The sequence below is a fragment of the Myripristis murdjan genome, chromosome 7 (assembly GCF_902150065.1).
Source record: "Myripristis murdjan chromosome 7, fMyrMur1.1, whole genome shotgun sequence".
In the NCBI taxonomy this organism is placed as follows: domain Eukaryota; kingdom Metazoa; phylum Chordata; class Actinopteri; order Holocentriformes; family Holocentridae; genus Myripristis; species Myripristis murdjan.
The window spans coordinates 26,736,973-26,755,264 of record NC_043986.1 but is presented as its reverse complement, the minus strand read 5'-3'; the positions used below and the strand labels follow the sequence as shown (position 1 = coordinate 26,755,264).

Below are 18,292 nucleotides of genomic sequence, written 5' to 3'. Positions count from 1 at the left end.
CTACTGGGATTTTCAGCAGGCACTGCATTTAACACTTGTTCTTTAAGATTTGCATGAACTTCATTGACATACTCCTCCATGCTTTCAACGACAGATAACACAACATTATTGGCAACACCACTGCCCTGTAACTTTGCAATGATTGAAGCACACGTGTTTTGCTTGATCTTTTGACATCCCAGATGTTGAAGGTTGATTTATCAAATCAAGGTCCATGTCAGAGGTATCCTGTTGTGAGCTCTGTCCACCCAAGTCTGACTGATTTGGTGTTGGGATATTATCATTGCTTGTCCCCATGTCAACAATACTATGACAACCATTTAAATGCTTCCTAAAACCTGCAAAACTTTTAAACTGCAAGGAACATCCTTCTTGAGCACAAGTAACAACAAACTTTTTGCCTGGATACAACCCATGAAAAAATTTAAGGTGCTGAATTAATGCACTAGGTGCATCATGCAAAGATCTACAAATATGACATCTATACATAGTTCAAGAACTCTGCTTTTAGTTTCTTATTCGTAAACCAGGCTTTATGCCATTTGGCTTTCTTTGATAACAGAAATGCTACAGACTAAGGAAATTATACTTTTGCCAAAATATGACCTCTGCAAAAACAACAAAACAAAAAACAAAGTGCTGACTATATGCACCAAGTGCATTGTGCAATTGCATACAAATGTTGCATGTAATTTAAGGAACTTGGCTCTTAGCTCCTGTTCATAAACTTGGCTCTCAACTCCTTCACCTTTGGACTCTCTTTAGTGGTGTCAACATCAATACTGTAGACTGTTGTCTGAAGGAATGTGTACATGTTGTTGAGAGCATCATCATAACTTACACTGAAAACGAAGTGCACTTTAAAAAGTTCATCAAAGGCTGCCAATGATGTGGCTCCCTGGCAGGGGATGAGCTTCTTGTCCATCACAACGTAGTAAGCACTGATGGCCTGTTTGGAGGTTCCAGAAGCAAGAAGATACGGTTGGCGATGTCCCTCCTGGTTCTCTAGGTGTTCTTGAAGGCTTCTGCATGACTGTGGGAAAAAAAAACACTTGTCAAGTTGTATTTTTACTGTTATCTAATTATGTGAGACATTTTCCACTTAAATCCCAAAACACGGCCCTGTACTTACCTTGTGAAACACAACTAGATGGTCCATGGCTTGAGCTGCGCTGATCTTCTGTGTTTTCTTTTTGTTAGGCTGAGGTGGTAGGATATGCAGGAGCAGTAGCAAAGATGCCATGTCGCTGTCCCACTCTGTAAGAAGAAGAAAGGGAACCAATGGACCATCCTGTTTCATCAACTGTTTAGTTCAAGTCACATCTTATGGACTACTTATGGATAGTCAGTGTAGTAACTATAACAGATGGTGACTGTCATGCTCCGAATTTTGAGCAGTAGAGAGGAGTATCAGCAAGGACACTAAGAAATGAACTGCTATGGACAGGGCCTTCCCAGCAGTACATGCTTAGCCTCTGCCAGTACTCATTTCCAGTGTTGGGAATAACGCCGTTATAAATAACACCGTTACGTAACGGCGTTATTTTTTCAGTAACGGGGTAATCTAACTAATTATTTTTTGTGCCGTTACAACGCCGTTACCGTTACTGACGGTCAAATGCGGCGCGTTACTATGAATAAATTGAGGAAACTACCAGCCGTAGCGAGCCTACTCTGCTCTGCTTATTTGTCATCCAAGACTTGAGGTGCGTTCAGGTTCGAGAATAGCGTACGACTTCTTACGACTTCCGGCTGTTTGTCCCTGCTCATTCAATTAGACAATGCGCTCCAAACGCTCCGAACGCACTCCCTGGCTAGATGCGATAGAAGTGATTGTGATTGGCTAAGGGGTAGAGTCATGTGTCATGGTAAGCCAATCAGAGCCAGTGTTTTCACACACAAACTGGAACAGCGCGTGCGGCAAACACACACACACAAAACAGAGATGCGACGATATGATGGCAGAGCAATCTGTGGAAAACTTGACCTTTAGGAGGTGGAGATACAAGCACTACTTCAAATTTGTCGAAATTTACTGTTTACTTTTGTTACAAGTGCATTTGAAGTGTAGGATAAATCTGTTGCTGTCTGCTGAGGTGCAGTAAATATTTACAAGGTTCTTTAATACAGGTACCTGTCTGTTCTTCTCTATTCAACTGACTGGAATACTGCTCAGAAAATTTCAAATCCTTTGACATACAACAACTTCTTTTTAAAGTAACGAAAATAGTTACTTTCCCCGGTAACTAGTTACTTTTATTATAGAGTAATTCAGTTACTATCTCAGTTACTTTTTGGAAGAAGTAGTGAGAAACTATAACTAATTACTTTTTTAAAGTAACGTGCCCAACACTGCTCATTTCTGCTTCTCCAAACTGGATGGTGCTGACCAACACCTACTCAAGTCGTGCAGTCACTATGGAGAGGTACCTTATACAAACACACTTAAGATAATCCGAACTATCCACTTAAGTACTGCATAGAACAATACATTAATTTCATTTGGCATTTAACTGAATACCTGGGCGATCCTCAGAGAATGCATCATTGTTCGGATTCTTGGCAGACTTCAGCAAACTCTGGAGCACAGGGGTGGTTGTAAGGCTCTCTGCTTCTCTGATCACCTTTCCTTTGAAGGACGTATGCCACTTCTCAAGCAGTTTAGCAGCCGTTTCTGGTCCAAAGAGGAGGCTGAAATCTTGATGTATCTGCAGAGAGAAATGGAAGATGTGTAGTAAAATTCACATTCTGGCAATCACAAGCTTTTGGCCATGAATGGTGGATGCCTACACTTACCAGCCCTTTAATGTCCAGCAGCCTTGGAAACACTGAGAGTATGTTGTGAGACTCATCAGGATTGTGGATGAGGTGCTGCCTGTATTCAAAGGTCTCCTTCATCTTCTGCAGGATGATTTCTCTGTCACTTGTGTGGTTCATCAAGGATATGACCTCTTTACAGCGCTCTTCATCCAGCTGGCCACGAATCTGAGGCAGCTCCCTCTCCTGTCTTGGACCACCTCCTCCTGTCTGTATTTTTGGTTCCTTGGACCCAAGCTTTGTCTTTCTCTGAATTGTCTTGAGCCGCCACGCCAAGAAGCCAGAGCCACTTTGGCTGTCGTAAAAATGTTCCTAACCAGGGACAGACAACATCAAGTTACTTCATAATTAGCCATAGGAGGAACCCACTTGTAACAGTGTTCAAAAGTATGAATCCAAAAATGACCATGAAGTTAAATAAAACACCTTTCAGAAACAGACGAACAACAAAACTGACAACAAAAATGGAAGGACTGTTGTGTTTAATGCAGTACTTTTATCAAAGTGGATCCAATAAACTGGTAAATTACTATTTTTGTGCATTAATAATAAAAGGAGCACTGTCCAGTGTCAAGCTCATTCTGTGTGTGTGTATATATATATATATATATATATATATATTTATATATATATATATATATATATATATATATATATATATATATAAACTTACATATCCTTTCCTGGATAGGGGATCATTCAGTGCAGGAAATAAAGTCACGATTCCCAGTGCATATTTCTCTTTAGTAACTCGCTGAGGGATTCTCCTGCAATGAAAAAAAAACAAACACGGAAATGCCAATTACAACATTATCTAAGTAATGTGAGTCATCTAGTGCAGAGTTTAGCTTTTAACTGTCATAGCTGCCTTTTTCTTATTCCTCGTTCAAGCAAAAATTAAGTCTTTTCACAATTCATCATTAGTAACATACTATCAATTTGGCCCCAACCAACCTAAATCTTAGTAATTATTCAGTATGTAAATTCATTTAAAACGGAAAAAACTTACAAAGGTGGTAACAACTTAACTGTGGTGTCATCAACTTACCCTTCTGTCTCGACCATGTGTGCCGCAAGAATGTTTACCATCTGCCTTCTTCTAGTGTCACAGAGTGTCTCCGTTTCTTCATATTCTTCAAGCACTGTCGTCCCTCCTGGTTTCATCTGCAGAATCTGTTTTATCAGCTAAACAGATTACGACAGCTGTTATGATATAAACCTAGAGAGGCAAACTAGTTTGCAGCATCATTATAGCCAAACTTTAATGATTAAATCATGGCAAAGCTAAAAGGAAAATCCAGATTTTATGAGTGCAAAATCAAGCTTTCGAGGTACTGTACTGGTGGGTTTTTTTGTATCAAGCACCTGAAATAAATCAAAAAGGGGACAGTTACAATGATGAAACTTACATCTCTGGCTGAAGAACTGGCTTCTTCATCACCCCTCTTTCGCTTGGATGGTCTTGATGTTTCACCGTCACTGCTACTAATGGACACAGAGAGGACACTCCCACTGGGTGAAGATAGTGGTGTGGAAGGAGATGACTGAGATGGGCCTGAATCTAATAACAAAAGATTAAAATCACACACAATTCACCTCATTTGCAGCAATGCTGTGGATCAGATTTGTAATCAACCACACAAGAAACTCTGCTTCTATTCTTAAGAATCCAGAGGGAAAGGGAATGAACTGAACAAACAGCCAAAAACCTATGCCAGACTTTGTGCTAGAGGACATGACTTGTTTTTTTAAGCAAACAATTATCACTTCAAGTGTTTAATACTTCATTTGATAATCTTAAAATTGGAAGAAAGATAATTTAATGCAATAGAGGCATCTGAAATAAGCACGGATATTAATGCCATGTAAAACTAGAACACTCTAAATTTACCATTGTTGTGACTGTCCTTAATGACAAAACAAATTCCTTCCAATGTGGCTAATTCTGCAAACACGGCTTCATCAACCTCAGTGCCGGAATCATCCTCCACAGTAATCTTGTCCGCACGGATGGAGAACTTCTCTCTCACTAAATGATGAAGTTAAACATGGAAACACGGAAATTATTTACATCATAAAATATCATGGCCACCACTTGGTGTTAATTACTGGTTAGTCATATGTCAATCTGAACATTTACCTTCAGAAATGAATTCTTCAAAATTAGGAGTTTGTAATTTGATGTATTTCTTGCGGTTCTGATACTGCACCTTAATTATCATTTTGCCATCTACGACATGAGCCTGTGGAGAAAGAGAGGTGTACACAGAGCACAAAAAGATATTTTAGACAAGCTAATTTAAATGATAAAATATTTATAATAACCTGAACATCAACCAAAAGCTTTCACAACACTAATTTCTCTCTGATGGACTAAAATATACTTTTTGTAACCGAGGCTGGTGGGTATGCAGATGTTGTGTTCCTGCCTGACAGGTCTGGAACTTTATATACTGCTCTTCACACTTCTTATGGTGACTGCGGTATCTTTGTATCCTGTCAAACAAACGCACTGAAAAACACAAAATTGTATCTGTATGCCAGCTCCCCTGTTACAGCATACATTCTTGGGCTTAACTATTAGAAATGTAAACAATGGCCAGAAAATCTTTTGCCATTAACTGTTAGCTGAGGAATTTTACTGACCTGAAGTCAGTCAGAGTACTAAAATAGAATATGAGACAATTCTCAGAAATAGTAACATCTACAGTTCAACAAAAAATATCAATGATAATATCAATATCTTGATATAAATACTAGTCTTCACCTGTAAACTTAGTAACTTTATATGCTGAGAAATAATATCATTATCAGTGTTAGCAGAACACAAGACTCCTTCACAACACATTTCTGAGATATTTTACACATTGTCAATATCTAACCTACACGTTTGCATTGTGGCACCTTAAACGTTAACTATTTACTTCAACTTCACTCACCTGATATCTGCGATTTTGAATGGGGACCCTCGTAATCGTGTAAATTGCTACAAGGCAAAAGATACAACAAATTAAAACATTAGAGGTGGTGCAGAAAACGACCAGTAAATAAGATTACGTTAGTCTGACCATATGTTAAACGCTACAAAAAGCAGTAGGGCTGTAGCCGATATCAGAGTACTGGAGTACTAGGTTGTGTGTTGTTCTGCTGTTAAACTGCACGTACTGTTTGCACTAAAGCCTACCTGCCTTGTTGCATAAAACTTATTTCTATAGCATTTAACGTTAAAATATCACACTGTGTGGACAACTGTTTCAGTTGTAAATTGTGTTATTATGAAAAAAAGTGTGTTACTTGACTGTCCGATTTACCTGACAGGCAGTCCCCTGTTCCCCCCTCTAACAGGACGGCTGTCCGTCTGTCTTCGCTTCGCTCTCCTCGTGTGCTCTGCTCTCCCCCGCATGCCGCTGCGGTCCGCTCGCACCCCCCCCCCCCCCGCAAACGAATACTCGAGTACTACTCGAGTTACGGTAACAGTAGCATTAGTTAACTGACAGCACGCACATCGCAGACAACCTAACCCTGTCAGTTAAAACGCAGTTTAAAACCGCAAACCGTTTAAAAATACATTTTGCTCGAGAGCTTTTAACTATTTTCAAATAACGTTTCGCTGGCTTACCGTTAGCCCATCGTGTCAAAAAACGAACTGAAAACTAAGCTAACCGTCATCGTTATCCTAATTGAGCGGTCGTGTACTGGCATGTCTGCTTACCATGCAACTACGACGGCGGCCACTCGTTAAAATATTCAACATGGCTCAAAAATGTGAAACTATATGACAACATAGGCACATTTTACTGCAAATTAACAATAACAAGGCAAACTTTCGTCGTGTCATACTCACCAGTCTCTTCTTCTCATCCTTCATGCGGCGAGTGACAGAAAATGGCGGCCGTCCAATTCCTCTCCAAGCACCTGCCCAAATACCCGGATGTTGAAAACAACACCAATAGGTGCTCAATACCGTTGACTCTGTAAAGTTACACCCACAATATTATGTTTGCACACTTATGCAGAGTTCATTCTCCTAGAACCAACACCAGAACCATAACACTTTACTCTAAACTGCCCTAACACTAGAAATTTAACTCTGGTGAATTTGCTGTGTGATGGACACAAATTTAAACCAATTAGTGAAGCAGCTACATCTCTGAGGCGGGAGCTGCAGAAGGGTATGGAGCACATTCCTGATGACATCCATGCCATAGAGAGCTTAGCCAATACACAGAGAGAAGAAATAACAAAAACCCACATGAAGTCCCAGGAGCTGATGACCCAAATCAGCACCCTGTTTGAGGAGATGCATCAGTTTCTGAGACAGAGAGAAGAGGAGATAAAGAATGAGCTAAAGGAGAAAAAGACAGAGGCTGTAGAGGAGATGACTGAGAAGTTTAAGGCGATGGACCTGGCTTTGTCTGAGAGTAGAGAGCTGCAGGTAAAGGTGACAGCAGCTCTGGAAATTTCTGACTCACTGAAGTTCTTGCAGAGCTGGACTGAAATGAACAACATGCTGACTCCAGAATGTTTGTTCAGGCCCAGAGCAAATGATCTGCAGGTGGCCCGCACTTCTCTCAGTTTGGGTCCTTATGAAAGTCACCTGCAGTTCTTTGTGTGGAAGGAGATGCTTCAGGTGGTCAAGCCCCGGGCAGAGCTGCTCTTACTGAGAAGAGAAAGTACAGACGTAACTGTGTCTGATGACGGACGCAGTTTGCTTTCTGCTCCCAAAAGCAGCCAGTCTCAGCCTGGTGTCAAATCTGACTCTCATCTGTATCATACATTTGGCTCTGCCCGAGCCAGGAGTTCTTTGGAATATCGCTCTATGGATGCATGGGCACACCCTGAATTTGGCTCTACCCATGCACCTTCAACATTTGGTCGTTCATCATTTAGTGGGTGGCATGATAACAATTCTTTTGCTGTCAAGACAAAACATGCATTCAGTGTCAATGAGTTCAGCTCAGGGCAGCATTACTGGGAGACAGAGGTTGGACTGAGGAATTACTGGGAATTAGGGGTGAAAGGTCATTTCCTCAAGTATGATGGCCAAAAATATGTCATCTCCAATCAGTCCTCAGAAACAGAGCTAACATTTACAGATAGACCTCGAAAAGACCTCTGACAGTGTGCTGGTACTGAGCAGAGGGATGCTGGACCACAAGGTGCTTGGGCCGTTGCAAATTCAAAAACAAACAAACAAACAAACAAACAAACAAAATAAATCCAGAATTCAGAAATCTTTACTGTCATTATACCAAAAGCATAATGAAATTGTGTGCATCATATAAATAAAACAAGAGATAAATGTGATTCTGCTTGAAAATACACTGTCTATCTTAAAAAAAAAAAAAAAAACATCTGCAAAATCAATAGAATGAAAGAATTGATAAAAAAAAACAGAAAATCATACTCAGATTATCAGCTCATTTTGAAAAACTGAATGGTTTTGAGTATCATTGTTTGTATCTACTCTGTTTTAAATCAACACACAGAATTTGATGTAACTCTATCTTGTGCAACTTGGATCAGCAGCTGTGTACTGTAGAAACTAGGGACTGTGTATGTCATTAAGGTGATCTTTTCATGATTGTTATGTATTTTCTGTCATGCAAGACTCTTGGTTATCACTCGTGGGATTTATTGATATGTCATGCAAACAAAGGAATACTTATTGTCTAAATACTCATGTTGCTTTAGCAAAATGTTGCATGTTTAAAAATGAATACTGTCATGGTTTTGTGTTTCTTGTGTTTTGTTTGATTCTGTTTCCTGTGTTTCATTTGCCTGGTTCTTTTTAGTGATTTCACCTGTGCCTTGTTTGCTCCTCCCAGTGCCACACCTGTCCTGTGTCTGTTAATCATCCCTGATTGTACTGATCCCTCCCAGTGTTTCCCTCAGCCTATACTCTGTGTTCCCCTGTCTTGTGCTCCAGCCCCTTCCCCAGGTGTGTCTTGTTTGATCATTAGTTCTTGTGTATTTAAGTCCTGTCTTGAGTTCTGTTCCTTGTTGGTTCATTGTGTTGTGCTGTGCTTCATTGTGTACTGTTACGTTCTGCTGCCTGCCTGAGGCTACGTTTACACGTAGTCGGGTATTTTGAGAAACGAATATTTCCCTCCCTCCGTTTTCCAAAATAACATCGTGCACACGGCATCGTTTTCAAAAAAATTTACGTTTACATCAACCCGCATAAATACGCCGTCAGGCGCCATCATAACTACCCCAAGCCTATGGGCGGTGGTGTAGAAAGAAGGAGAAAGCCATGCAAGCCAATCAGAAGCCAAACCAGACAGCAGTCTGCCCAGGTCGGACCCAAAACCGGCGATGCTGACGGTGCCGCGGACTGGCTCTTTGTGTTGGAGGGAGGAGACTGTCCTCTGAGCCCTCATTCATCTCTGCTCCTCTATATATATATATAAAAAAAGCAGCTGTATTGCAAATGCAAACATATGGAAAGTGTCTGCATCAACAGAGATGCGACTGCTACTGTGAATGCATCCATGATCATCACCATCATAGACATAGCTAATATACGTATATCATGTCTATGATCACCATAGCCAAATGTAAACATTGCGCGCACTTTTGGCGCATAATGTGACGTCGGCTGCCTGAAACTCTGTATTTCTCCGTTTTTCTCAGTTTACATGCAAACGCGAAACAGGAGTTTTCCTAAATCTCCACTTTGGCCGGAGTTTTTAGAAAGAATCGTTTTCAGAGGCGAATTCGCCGTTTGCGTATAAACGAAGGGCACAAACGAAGGGTAATGTCTCCGTTTTTAAAAATACCCGTGTACGTGTAAACGTAGCCTGAGTTTCTTGTGTTCTCTGTTAAATAAATTTTGTTTTTCATTGAGCATTTTTTGCCTGCGGCTCCTGCTTTTGGGTCCTCCACCTTCCAGCCCCTGTGACAGAATACTATGACTTATTGAAAAGATGTTTTAATAATTTATCACCAAAGAATATAATTTCTATAATCAACTTTGCCTTTGTTTCAATAAATGTTACTTTGGCTTCATCAGTACAAAATAAAACATTTATTAACATGGATGAGCATGAGTACATACTCACTTTTGACCCACAGTCCTTGTGTGTGTATGTGTGTGTGTATGTAGCGGCTGTCATTTCATTCAGCATGCTTTGTCTTTTGGTTCAAATTCTTTGCACAGCAGCAGAGTTGGATAGAATTTGGCAAAGGTTCAGGTAGACTGGCATCTATGCAGAGCCAAGGTAAAGCACCAAGAACCATTTTGACTGAAAGTGCATTTGTTTAAGAGGTAGTTCTCTTTTCTTAAATCCCAATGGGACAGATGAGAAGGAATTATACTCCAAATTATTCCCATCACTAACTGCACTCTTAGAACTTGTGATTGTGATGTGGAATATGTGGATGTTTGAGTGACTATGATTTTAATGATTTTGTTTAAGCTGTTTGATGAACACTTCTGCTTTACATCAGAGAGAGAGAGAGGGGAAAGATGGGGGGTGACAGGATGCAAAGGTCCCACACTGGATTAGGTCCCAGGATGTTACAGGTACCTGAAGTCGACTTCATCAACTGAACCAGCTGGAGGCTCCTAGGACTTGGATTCTGCTGACTTTTACTGTATTTACTACATAACAGAATAATGCAGCATTTATGTTCTATCACACATATACAACTCTAGTGTATTCAAGAAGAGATTACAAATTTAGCATGTTTTGTGCTTTTGAGTTTAGGCTTTAGTCAAGGCAGGGCCATATTCGACACCTGCTTGAGTTTGACAAGAAAAGCTTTACAACTGCTTGCAATATGGAAAACCGGGCCTGTTGTTATGATATAGCCTTAAATAGTCATCAGCAAAATATAAAATTGCAATGAAAGACACAAGCAATTGTAATGTGAAAAATGACATGTGATGTAGTTGTCGTGAAATAATTAAAACTGATTCCTGGATCATACTTGACTGACAAAATAACTCCTTCCCTGCATCCAGCTACACCAGACCCCACACCTCCTATCACAGGCTATTTTTACAATAAAGTCCTCAGCAAAATTCATCTAAAAAATTCAGTACTGAACATACCGACACGTTCAGATAGATCCTGGTTTCAAAATGATCCACAAACTGGCAATTGAGTGGAATGAAGACCAGTCTGACATCCTGTACTCCCAATTTAGATGGTAACTGGAAAATGGTGTGTGTCTGGGTTTATAAAAGACACAATATAGGCCTGTGTATATCTACTAAATGAGTATAATAGTTGATTGGAGGCTGATGGAAGACAGCATTTCCAAGGCTGTATGCTTAAATCCAAGGAATATAAAGCAGCAACAATTATCTTCTCGGAGGAAAAAAGTTAAAAATCCAAGAATGCATAAGAAAAAAAAATAAATAAAAAAGTTTCTGATATAGTCTGATGAAGTGAGTAAATCATGTGACTGAAATAATGATTCCGATTTTTAGACCAGCTCACAGACTGGGTGCATGACTTTTTGCTGTTGGATCCATGTGACAGACAGACAGCAGTGATAGAAGATGTGCCACCATTTATTTAGTCTTTACCACATCTTTATTTTTCATCTCTCATTTATGTCTTTATTATTTCCACTATGAGTTACCAGTTTGGTGAACTTCAAAATGAGCATCTTCATTACATCTGTACCATGGTATTAATGCTTTTGTTTGGTAGTAAAATAAATAATAAAAAAAAAAAATCCTGCACCAACTGTTCAACAAGCAGTTCCAGTCTCTCTCCACTAGAGGGTGATGCTGCACCTGCACTATTTCCACCTCCTTCCATCATCAGCCTCCTTTTGTAGGATAAAGGGTTTAACTATATTTTTTACAGTTTGATGCAGTCAAGTTAACTGTGATTGTAAAAATCAAACTTTTATTTTCAAGTAATCATCCTGGAACTGAAATCTGACGAAGCTCAGTGACCTATCTCATAAAAAAGGGAGTGGCTTTTCCTGGAAAGTGATGCCTCAAATTTGCTAAGTCAGTCTGACAGAGACAGGAGGACGAGAGAGCAGCCATGGCCTCTGCTTCTTACATGGAGGATTTGACTTGTTCTATCTGTCTGACTATCTTCACTGATCCAGTGAGCCTTCTCTGTGGCCACTCTTTCTGTAGAAAATGTATCACCAACTCTCTGAGCATAAAGGACCAGTGTCCACAGTGTCGGACAACTGTTCCAAAAGAGGAGAAATATCTCCCAACCAACCACATTCTGAAAAGCCTTGCTGAAAAAGCTAAAGAAGCTGAGAAGATAAAGAGAGAACAGGGAGATGAGACCACAGGGGTAAGTTTGTTATCTTTTGTTGAAATGTTTTAATGTTGTGTGTGCTCATTGTAATGCAGTTGTCTGTAAATCTTGGAGCGGGATAGTTAACTTCCTTGTTGTGCTCTTATTTGTCTCCTCTCCTTTATTGTTATACTCTTTGATTGTTTCATTGTTTTATTAAAGGTTGCTCAGTTCTTGTGCCCTGAGCATGAAGAAAAGCTGAAACTGTTCTGTGAAACAGATCAACAATTAGCCTGCGTCATATGCCGAGATGGGGAGAGGCATGATGGACACAAATTTAAACCAACCAAAGAAGCAGCGACATCCCGGAGGCGGGAGCTGGAGAAGGGTATGGAGCACCTTTCTGATGACATCAATGCCATAGAGAGCTTAGCCAATACACAGAGAGAAGAAATAACAAAAACCCATGTGATGTCCCAGCAGCTGATGACCCAAATCAGCACCCAGTTTGAGGAGATGCATCAGTTTCTGAGACAGAGAGAAGAGGAGATAAAGAGTGAGCTAAAGGAGAAAAAGACAGAGGCTGTAGAGGAGATGACTGAGACGTTAAAGGTGATGGACCTGGCTTTGTCTGAGAGGAGAGAGCTGCAGGTGAAGATGACAGCAGCTCTGGAAATTTCTGACGCAGTGAAGTTCTTGCAGAGCTGGACTGAAGTGAACAACATGCTGACTCCAGAGTGTTTGTTCAGGCCCAGAGCAAATGATCTGCAGGTGGCCCGCACTTCTCTGAGTTTGGGTCCTTATGAAAGTCACCTGCAGTTCTTTGTGTGGAAGGAAATGCTTCAGGTGGTCAAGCCCCAGGCAGAGCTGCTCTCACTGAAAAGTTACAGAGGGGATTTAACTGTGTCGGATGACGGGCGCAGTTTGCTTTGTATGCCCAATAAAAGACTTCAGAGAGCCTTTGGCTTTGAAAGACATTTGCCTTCAAAAACATCACACTGTAAGCTTGATTATAAAACACTGACTGATAGACACTTCAAGTTAAGGATACATATTGTTGATGAGTCTGATGCTAGAGAACATGCATTCAGTGTCAATGAGTTCAGCTCAGGGCAGCATTACTGGGAGACAGAGGTTGGAAAAGGGGGTTACTGGGAATTAGGGGTGAAAGGTCATTTCCTCAAGTATGATGGCCAAAAATATGTCATCTCCAATCAGTCTTCAGAAACAGAGCTAACATTTACAGATAGACCTCGAAAGATTGGGGTTTACCTAAACTGCTCCTCCAAGGAGCTTTCCTTCTACGATGCAGACAAGATGAAACATGTTCATACTCTGAGCTCAAGTCTCATGTCCCTGCCAGTGTCAGCTTATTTTAACATTGGACCCAGTGAGGACATAGATCCTAATCCTCTGACAGTGTGCTGGTACTGAGCAGAGGGATGCTGGACCACAAGGAGCTTGGGCTGTTGCCAATTCCAAAAACAAACAACAAATAAACAAACAAAATAAATCAATAAAATACAACAAAAAAAGAGATAAATGTGATTCTTCTTGAAAATACACTGTGCAGTTTTTAAAGCAAAATCTGCAAAATGAATAGAATGAAAGAGCTGCTAAAAACAATAGAACGTCATACTCATATTATCAGCTTATTTTGAAAAACTGAATGGTTCTGTGTATTAAATCATTGTTTGTATCTGCTCTGTTTTAAATCAGCACACAGCATTTGATGTAACTCTATCTTCTGCAACTTGAATGAGCAGCTGTGTACTGTAGAAACTAGGGACTGTGTATGTCATTAGAGTGATCTTTTCATGATTGTTGTTATGTATTTTCTGTCATGCAAGACTCTTAGTTAAACAAAGAAATACTTATTGTCTAAATATTCATGTTGCTTTAGCAAAATGTTGCATGTTTAAAAATGAATACTATGACTTAATGGCAAGATGTTTTAATATATTATCACCAAAGAATATAGTTTCTATAATCAACTTTGCCTTTGTTTCAATATATGTTACTTTGGCTTCATCAGTACAAAATAAAACATTTATTAACATGGATGAGCATGAGTACAAAACAAATAAACTCCTGAAATTAAACTCACTTTTGACTCACAGTCCTATTGTTTTGTGTGTGTGTGTGTGTGTGTGTGTGTGTGTGTGTAGGGGCTGTCATTTCATTCAGCATGCTTTGTCTTTTGGTTCAAATTCTTGGCACAGCAGCAGAGTTGGATAGAATTTGGCAAAGGTTCAGGTAGACTGGCATCTATGCAGAGCCAAGGTAAAGCACCAAGAACCATTTTGACTCAAACTGCATTTTGTTTAAGAGGTAGTTCTCTTTTCTTAAATCCCAATGGGACAGATGAGAAGGAAGTATACTCCACATTATTCCCATCACTAACTGGACTCTTAGAACTTGTGATTGTGATGTGGAATATGTGGATGTTTGAGTAACTATGATTTTAATGATTTTGTTTAAGCTGTTTGATGAACACTTCTGCTTTACATCAGAGAGAGAGAGGAAAGATGGGGGGTGACAGGATGCAAAGGTCCCACACTGGATTAAGTCCCAGGATGTTACAGGTACCTGAAGTCGACTTCATCAACTGAACCAGCTGGAGGCTCCTAGGACTTGAATTCTGCTGATTTTTACTGTATTTACTATATAACAGAATAATGCAGCGTTTCTGTTCTGTCACACATAAACATCTGTAACGTATTCAAGAAGAGATTACAAATTTAGCATGTTTTGTACTTTTGAGTTTAAGCTTTAGTCAAGGCAGGGCCATATTCGACACCTGCTTGAGTTTGACAAGAAAAGCTTTACAACTGCTTGCAATATGAAAAACCGGGTCTGTTATTATGATATAGCCTTAAATAGTCATCAGCAAAATATAAAATTGCAATGAAAGACACAGGCAGTTGTAATGTTAAAAATGACATGTTATGTAATTGTCGTGAAATAATTAAAACTGATTCCTGGATCATACTTGACTGAAAAAATAACTCCTTCCCTGCATCCAGCTACACCAGACCCCACACCTCCTATCACAGGCTATTTTTACAATAAAGTCCTCAGCAAAATTCATCTAAAAAATTCAATACTGGAGATACTGACACGTTCAGATAGATCCTGGTTTCAAAATGATCCACAAACTGGCAATTGAGTGGAATGAAGACCAGTCTGACATCCTGTACTCCCAATTTAGATGGTAACTGGAAAATGGTGTGTGTCTGGGTTTATTGAAGACACAATATAGGCCTGTGTATATCTACTAAATGAGCATAATAGTTGAAAGAAGGCTGATGGAAGACAGCATTTCCAAGGCTGTATGCTAAAATCCAAGGAATATAAAGCAGCAACAATTATCTTCTCGGAGGAAAAAAGTTAAAAATCCAAGAATGCAAAAAAAAAAAAAAGTTTCTGATATAGTCTGATCAGGTGAGTAAATCATGTGACTGAAATAATGATTCCGGTTTTTAGACCAGCTCACAGACTGGGTGCATGACTCTTTTCTGTTGGATCCATGTGACAGACAGACAGCAGTGATGGAAGAGGTGCCACCATTTATTTAGTCATTACCACATCTTTATTTTTCATCTCTCATTTCTGTCTTTATTATTTCCACTATCAGTTACCAGTTTGGTGAACTTCAAAATGAGCGTCTTCATTACATCTGTACCATGATATTAATGCTGTTATTTGGTAGTAAAATAAAAAACAAACAAAAACAAACAAACAAAAAAAATTTCCTGCACCAACTGTTCAACAAGCAGTTCCAGTCTCTCTCCACTAGAGTGTGATGCTGCACCTGCACTATTTCCACCTCCTTCCATCATCAGCCTTCTTTTGTAGGATAAAGAACTGTAATTATATTTTTTACAGTTTGATGCAGTCAAGTTAACTGTGATCGGAAAAATCAAGCTTTTATTTTAGGGTAATCATCCTGGTACTAAGAGAAGGTGGAACTGAAAACTGATCAAGCTCAGTGAGCTATCTCATAAAGATAGGGAGTGGCTTTTCCTGGAAAGTGATGCCTCAAATTTGCTAAGTCAGTCTGACAGAGACAGGAGAACGAGAGAGCAGCCATGGCTTCTGCTTCTTACATGGAGGATTTGACTTGTTCTATCTGTCTGACTATCTTCACTGATCCAGTGAGCCTTCTCTGTGGCCACTCTTTCTGTAGAGAATGTATCACCAACTCTCTGAGCATAAAGGACAAATGTCCACAGTGTCGGACAACTGTTCCAAAAGAGGAGAAATATCTCCCAACCAGCCACATTCTGAAAAGCCTTGCTGAGAAAGCTAAAGAAGCTGAGAAGATAAAGACAAAACAGAGAGATGAGACCACAGGGGTAAGTTTTATTTATTTATTTATTGATGTAATGTCAGCTTTGTATCGGATCATATGCAAGTGGCAATGTATTTTTTAAACAGGGTTACTGCATTCTTCGTCTTTATCGCTTCTTTTTTCATTGTGTCACTGCTATTTTTATTACTGTTATTTAGTGATTGATGCATTATTTTTTGAAAGGTTTCTGAGTCTTTGTGCCCTGAGCATGAAGAAAAGCTGAAACTGTTCTGTGAAACAGATCAACAATTAGCCTGCGTCATATGCCGAGATGGGGAGAAGCATGATGGACACAAATTTAAACCAATCAGAGAAGCAGCTACATCTCTGAGGCGGGAGCTGGAGAAGGGTATGGAGCACCTTCCTGATGACATCCATGCCATAGATAGCCTAGCCAATATGCAGAGAGAAGAAATAACAAAAATCCAGGTGATGTCCCAGCAGCTGATGACCCAAATCAGCACCCAGTTTGAGGAGATGCATCAGTTTCTGAGACAGAGAGAAGAAGAGATAAAGAATGAGCTAAAGGAGAAAAAGACAGAGGCTGTAGAGGAGATGACTGAGAAGTTACAGGCGATGGACCTGGCTTTGTCTGAGAGTAGAGAGCTGCAGGTGAAGATGACAGCAGCTCTGGAAATTTGCAACTCAGTGAAGTTCTTGCAGAGTTGGACTGAAGTGAACAACATGCTGACTCCAGAGTGTTTGTTCAGGCCCAGAGCAAATGATCTGCAGGTGGCCCACACTTCTCTGAGTTTGGGTCCTTATGAAAGTCACCTGCAGTTCTTTGTGTGGAAGGAGATGCTTCAGGTGGTCAAGCCCCGGGCAGAGCTGCTCTCACTGAGAGGAAAAAATACAGATGTAACTGTGTCTGATGACGGACGCAGTTTGCTTTGTACTCCCAAAAGCAGCCAATCTCAATCAGGTTTATCATTTGGCTCTACCAGAGCCGGAGACTTTGTTGATTTCAGCTCTAACCAACGATCTAGCTTTGATCAAATGGACTTTTCAGCAAGATTACGTCGTGCCCAAAAATTTAGTTTTTCTCGAGAAAATGAAATGTATCACACACTCAATTATTCGTTTAAAACCAGTTCATTTGGGTCTGGCCAAGCCAGGAGCTCTTTTGAATTCGGCTCTATGGATGCATCAAAACCTTCTGGATTTGGCTCTACCCATGCGCCTCAAACATTTGGTGGTTCATCATTTAGTAAACCAGATCATGGGTGGCATGATAACAATTCTTTTGCTGTCAAGACAAATCATGCATTCAGTGTCAGTGAGTTCAGCTCAGGGCAGTATTACTGGGAGACAGAGGTTGGACTGAGGAATTACTGGGAATTAGGGGTGACAGGTCATTTCCTCAAGTATGATGGCCAAAAATATGTCATCTCCAATCAGTCTTCAGTAACAGAGCTAACATTTACAGATAGACCTCGAAAGATTGGGGTTTACCTAAACTGCTCCTCCAAGGAGCTTTCCTTCTACGATGCAGACAAGATGAAACATGTTCATACTCTGAGCTCAAGTCTCATGTCCCTGCCAGTGTCAGCTTATTTTAACATTGGACACAGTGAGGACATAGATCGTAACCCTCTGACAGTGTGCTGGTACTGAGCAGAGGGATGCTGGATCACAAGCAGCTTGGGCCATTGCAAATTCAAAAACAAACAACAAATAAACAAACAAACAAAATAAATAAAATAACACAAAAAAAGAGATAAATGTGATTCTTCTTGAAAATACAGTCATTTTTTTTTTTTTTAAAAAGCAACATCTGCAAAATGAATAGAATTAAAGAATTACTAAAAAAAATAGAAAGTCATATTCATATTATCAGCTCATTTTGATAAAACTGAATGGTTTTGAGTATTAAATCATTGTTTGTATCTGCTCTGTTTTA

General features: G+C 39.9%; 4 protein-coding genes across 4 annotated transcripts; 3 read left to right on the top strand and 1 right to left on the bottom strand.

Annotated features, from left to right (window-relative positions):
- Nucleotides 1–709: 709 nt before the first annotated feature.
- Nucleotides 710–5,382, bottom strand: LOC115361442 (uncharacterized). Its single transcript, XM_030054811.1, has 8 exons — nucleotides 5,374–5,382; nucleotides 4,958–5,060; nucleotides 4,227–4,302; nucleotides 3,491–3,584; nucleotides 2,797–3,129; nucleotides 2,522–2,708; nucleotides 1,133–1,257; nucleotides 710–1,033 (listed from the first exon to the last, which is right to left on the bottom strand). Exons 1-8 carry the CDS (start codon nucleotides 5,380–5,382, stop codon nucleotides 710–712), a joined length of 1,251 nt encoding a protein of 416 aa, XP_029910671.1.
- Nucleotides 5,383–6,827: 1,445 nt separating this feature from the next.
- Nucleotides 6,828–7,936, top strand: LOC115361441 (nuclear factor 7, brain-like). Its single transcript, XM_030054810.1, has 2 exons — nucleotides 6,828–6,834; nucleotides 6,960–7,936. Exons 1-2 carry the CDS (start codon nucleotides 6,828–6,830, stop codon nucleotides 7,934–7,936), a joined length of 984 nt encoding a protein of 327 aa, XP_029910670.1.
- A 3,892-nt stretch (nucleotides 7,937–11,828) lies between these two features.
- Nucleotides 11,829–13,472, top strand: LOC115361440 (nuclear factor 7, brain-like). The gene is made up of 2 exons (XM_030054809.1): nucleotides 11,829–12,095; nucleotides 12,261–13,472. Exons 1-2 carry the CDS (start codon nucleotides 11,829–11,831, stop codon nucleotides 13,470–13,472), a joined length of 1,479 nt encoding a protein of 492 aa, XP_029910669.1.
- Nucleotides 13,473–16,108: 2,636 nt separating this feature from the next.
- LOC115361439 (nuclear factor 7, brain-like) lies at nucleotides 16,109–17,519 on the top strand. Its single transcript, XM_030054808.1, has 3 exons — nucleotides 16,109–16,396; nucleotides 16,576–17,400; nucleotides 17,484–17,519. Exons 1-3 carry the CDS (start codon nucleotides 16,130–16,132, stop codon nucleotides 17,517–17,519), a joined length of 1,128 nt encoding a protein of 375 aa, XP_029910668.1. The 5' UTR covers nucleotides 16,109–16,129.
- Nucleotides 17,520–18,292: the final 773 nt, after the last annotated feature.

Excerpts from the sequence above, each read along its gene's own strand:
- LOC115361439 (XM_030054808.1), top strand. The coding sequence starts at position 16,130 with ATGGCTTCTGCTTCTTACATGGAGGATTTGACTTGTTCTATCTGTCTG. Across the intron at positions 16,397-16,575 it reads AGAGAGATGAGACCACAGGG|GTTTCTGAGTCTTTGTGCCC; the intron begins GTAAGTTTTATT and ends ATTTTTTGAAAG. Across the intron at positions 17,401-17,483 it reads TTGATCAAATGGACTTTTCA|TTCATTTGGGTCTGGCCAAG; the intron begins GCAAGATTACGT and ends GTTTAAAACCAG.
- LOC115361440 (XM_030054809.1), top strand. The coding sequence starts at position 11,829 with ATGGCCTCTGCTTCTTACATGGAGGATTTGACTTGTTCTATCTGTCTG. Across the intron at positions 12,096-12,260 it reads AGGGAGATGAGACCACAGGG|GTTGCTCAGTTCTTGTGCCC; the intron begins GTAAGTTTGTTA and ends GTTTTATTAAAG.
- LOC115361442 (XM_030054811.1), bottom strand. Across the intron at positions 4,303-4,957 it reads TGAAGAATTCATTTCTGAAG|TAGCAGTGACGGTGAAACAT; the intron begins GTAAATGTTCAG and ends TGTGTCCATTAG. Across the intron at positions 1,034-1,132 it reads ATCTAGTTGTGTTTCACAAG|TCATGCAGAAGCCTTCAAGA; the intron begins GTAAGTACAGGG and ends TTTTTCCCACAG.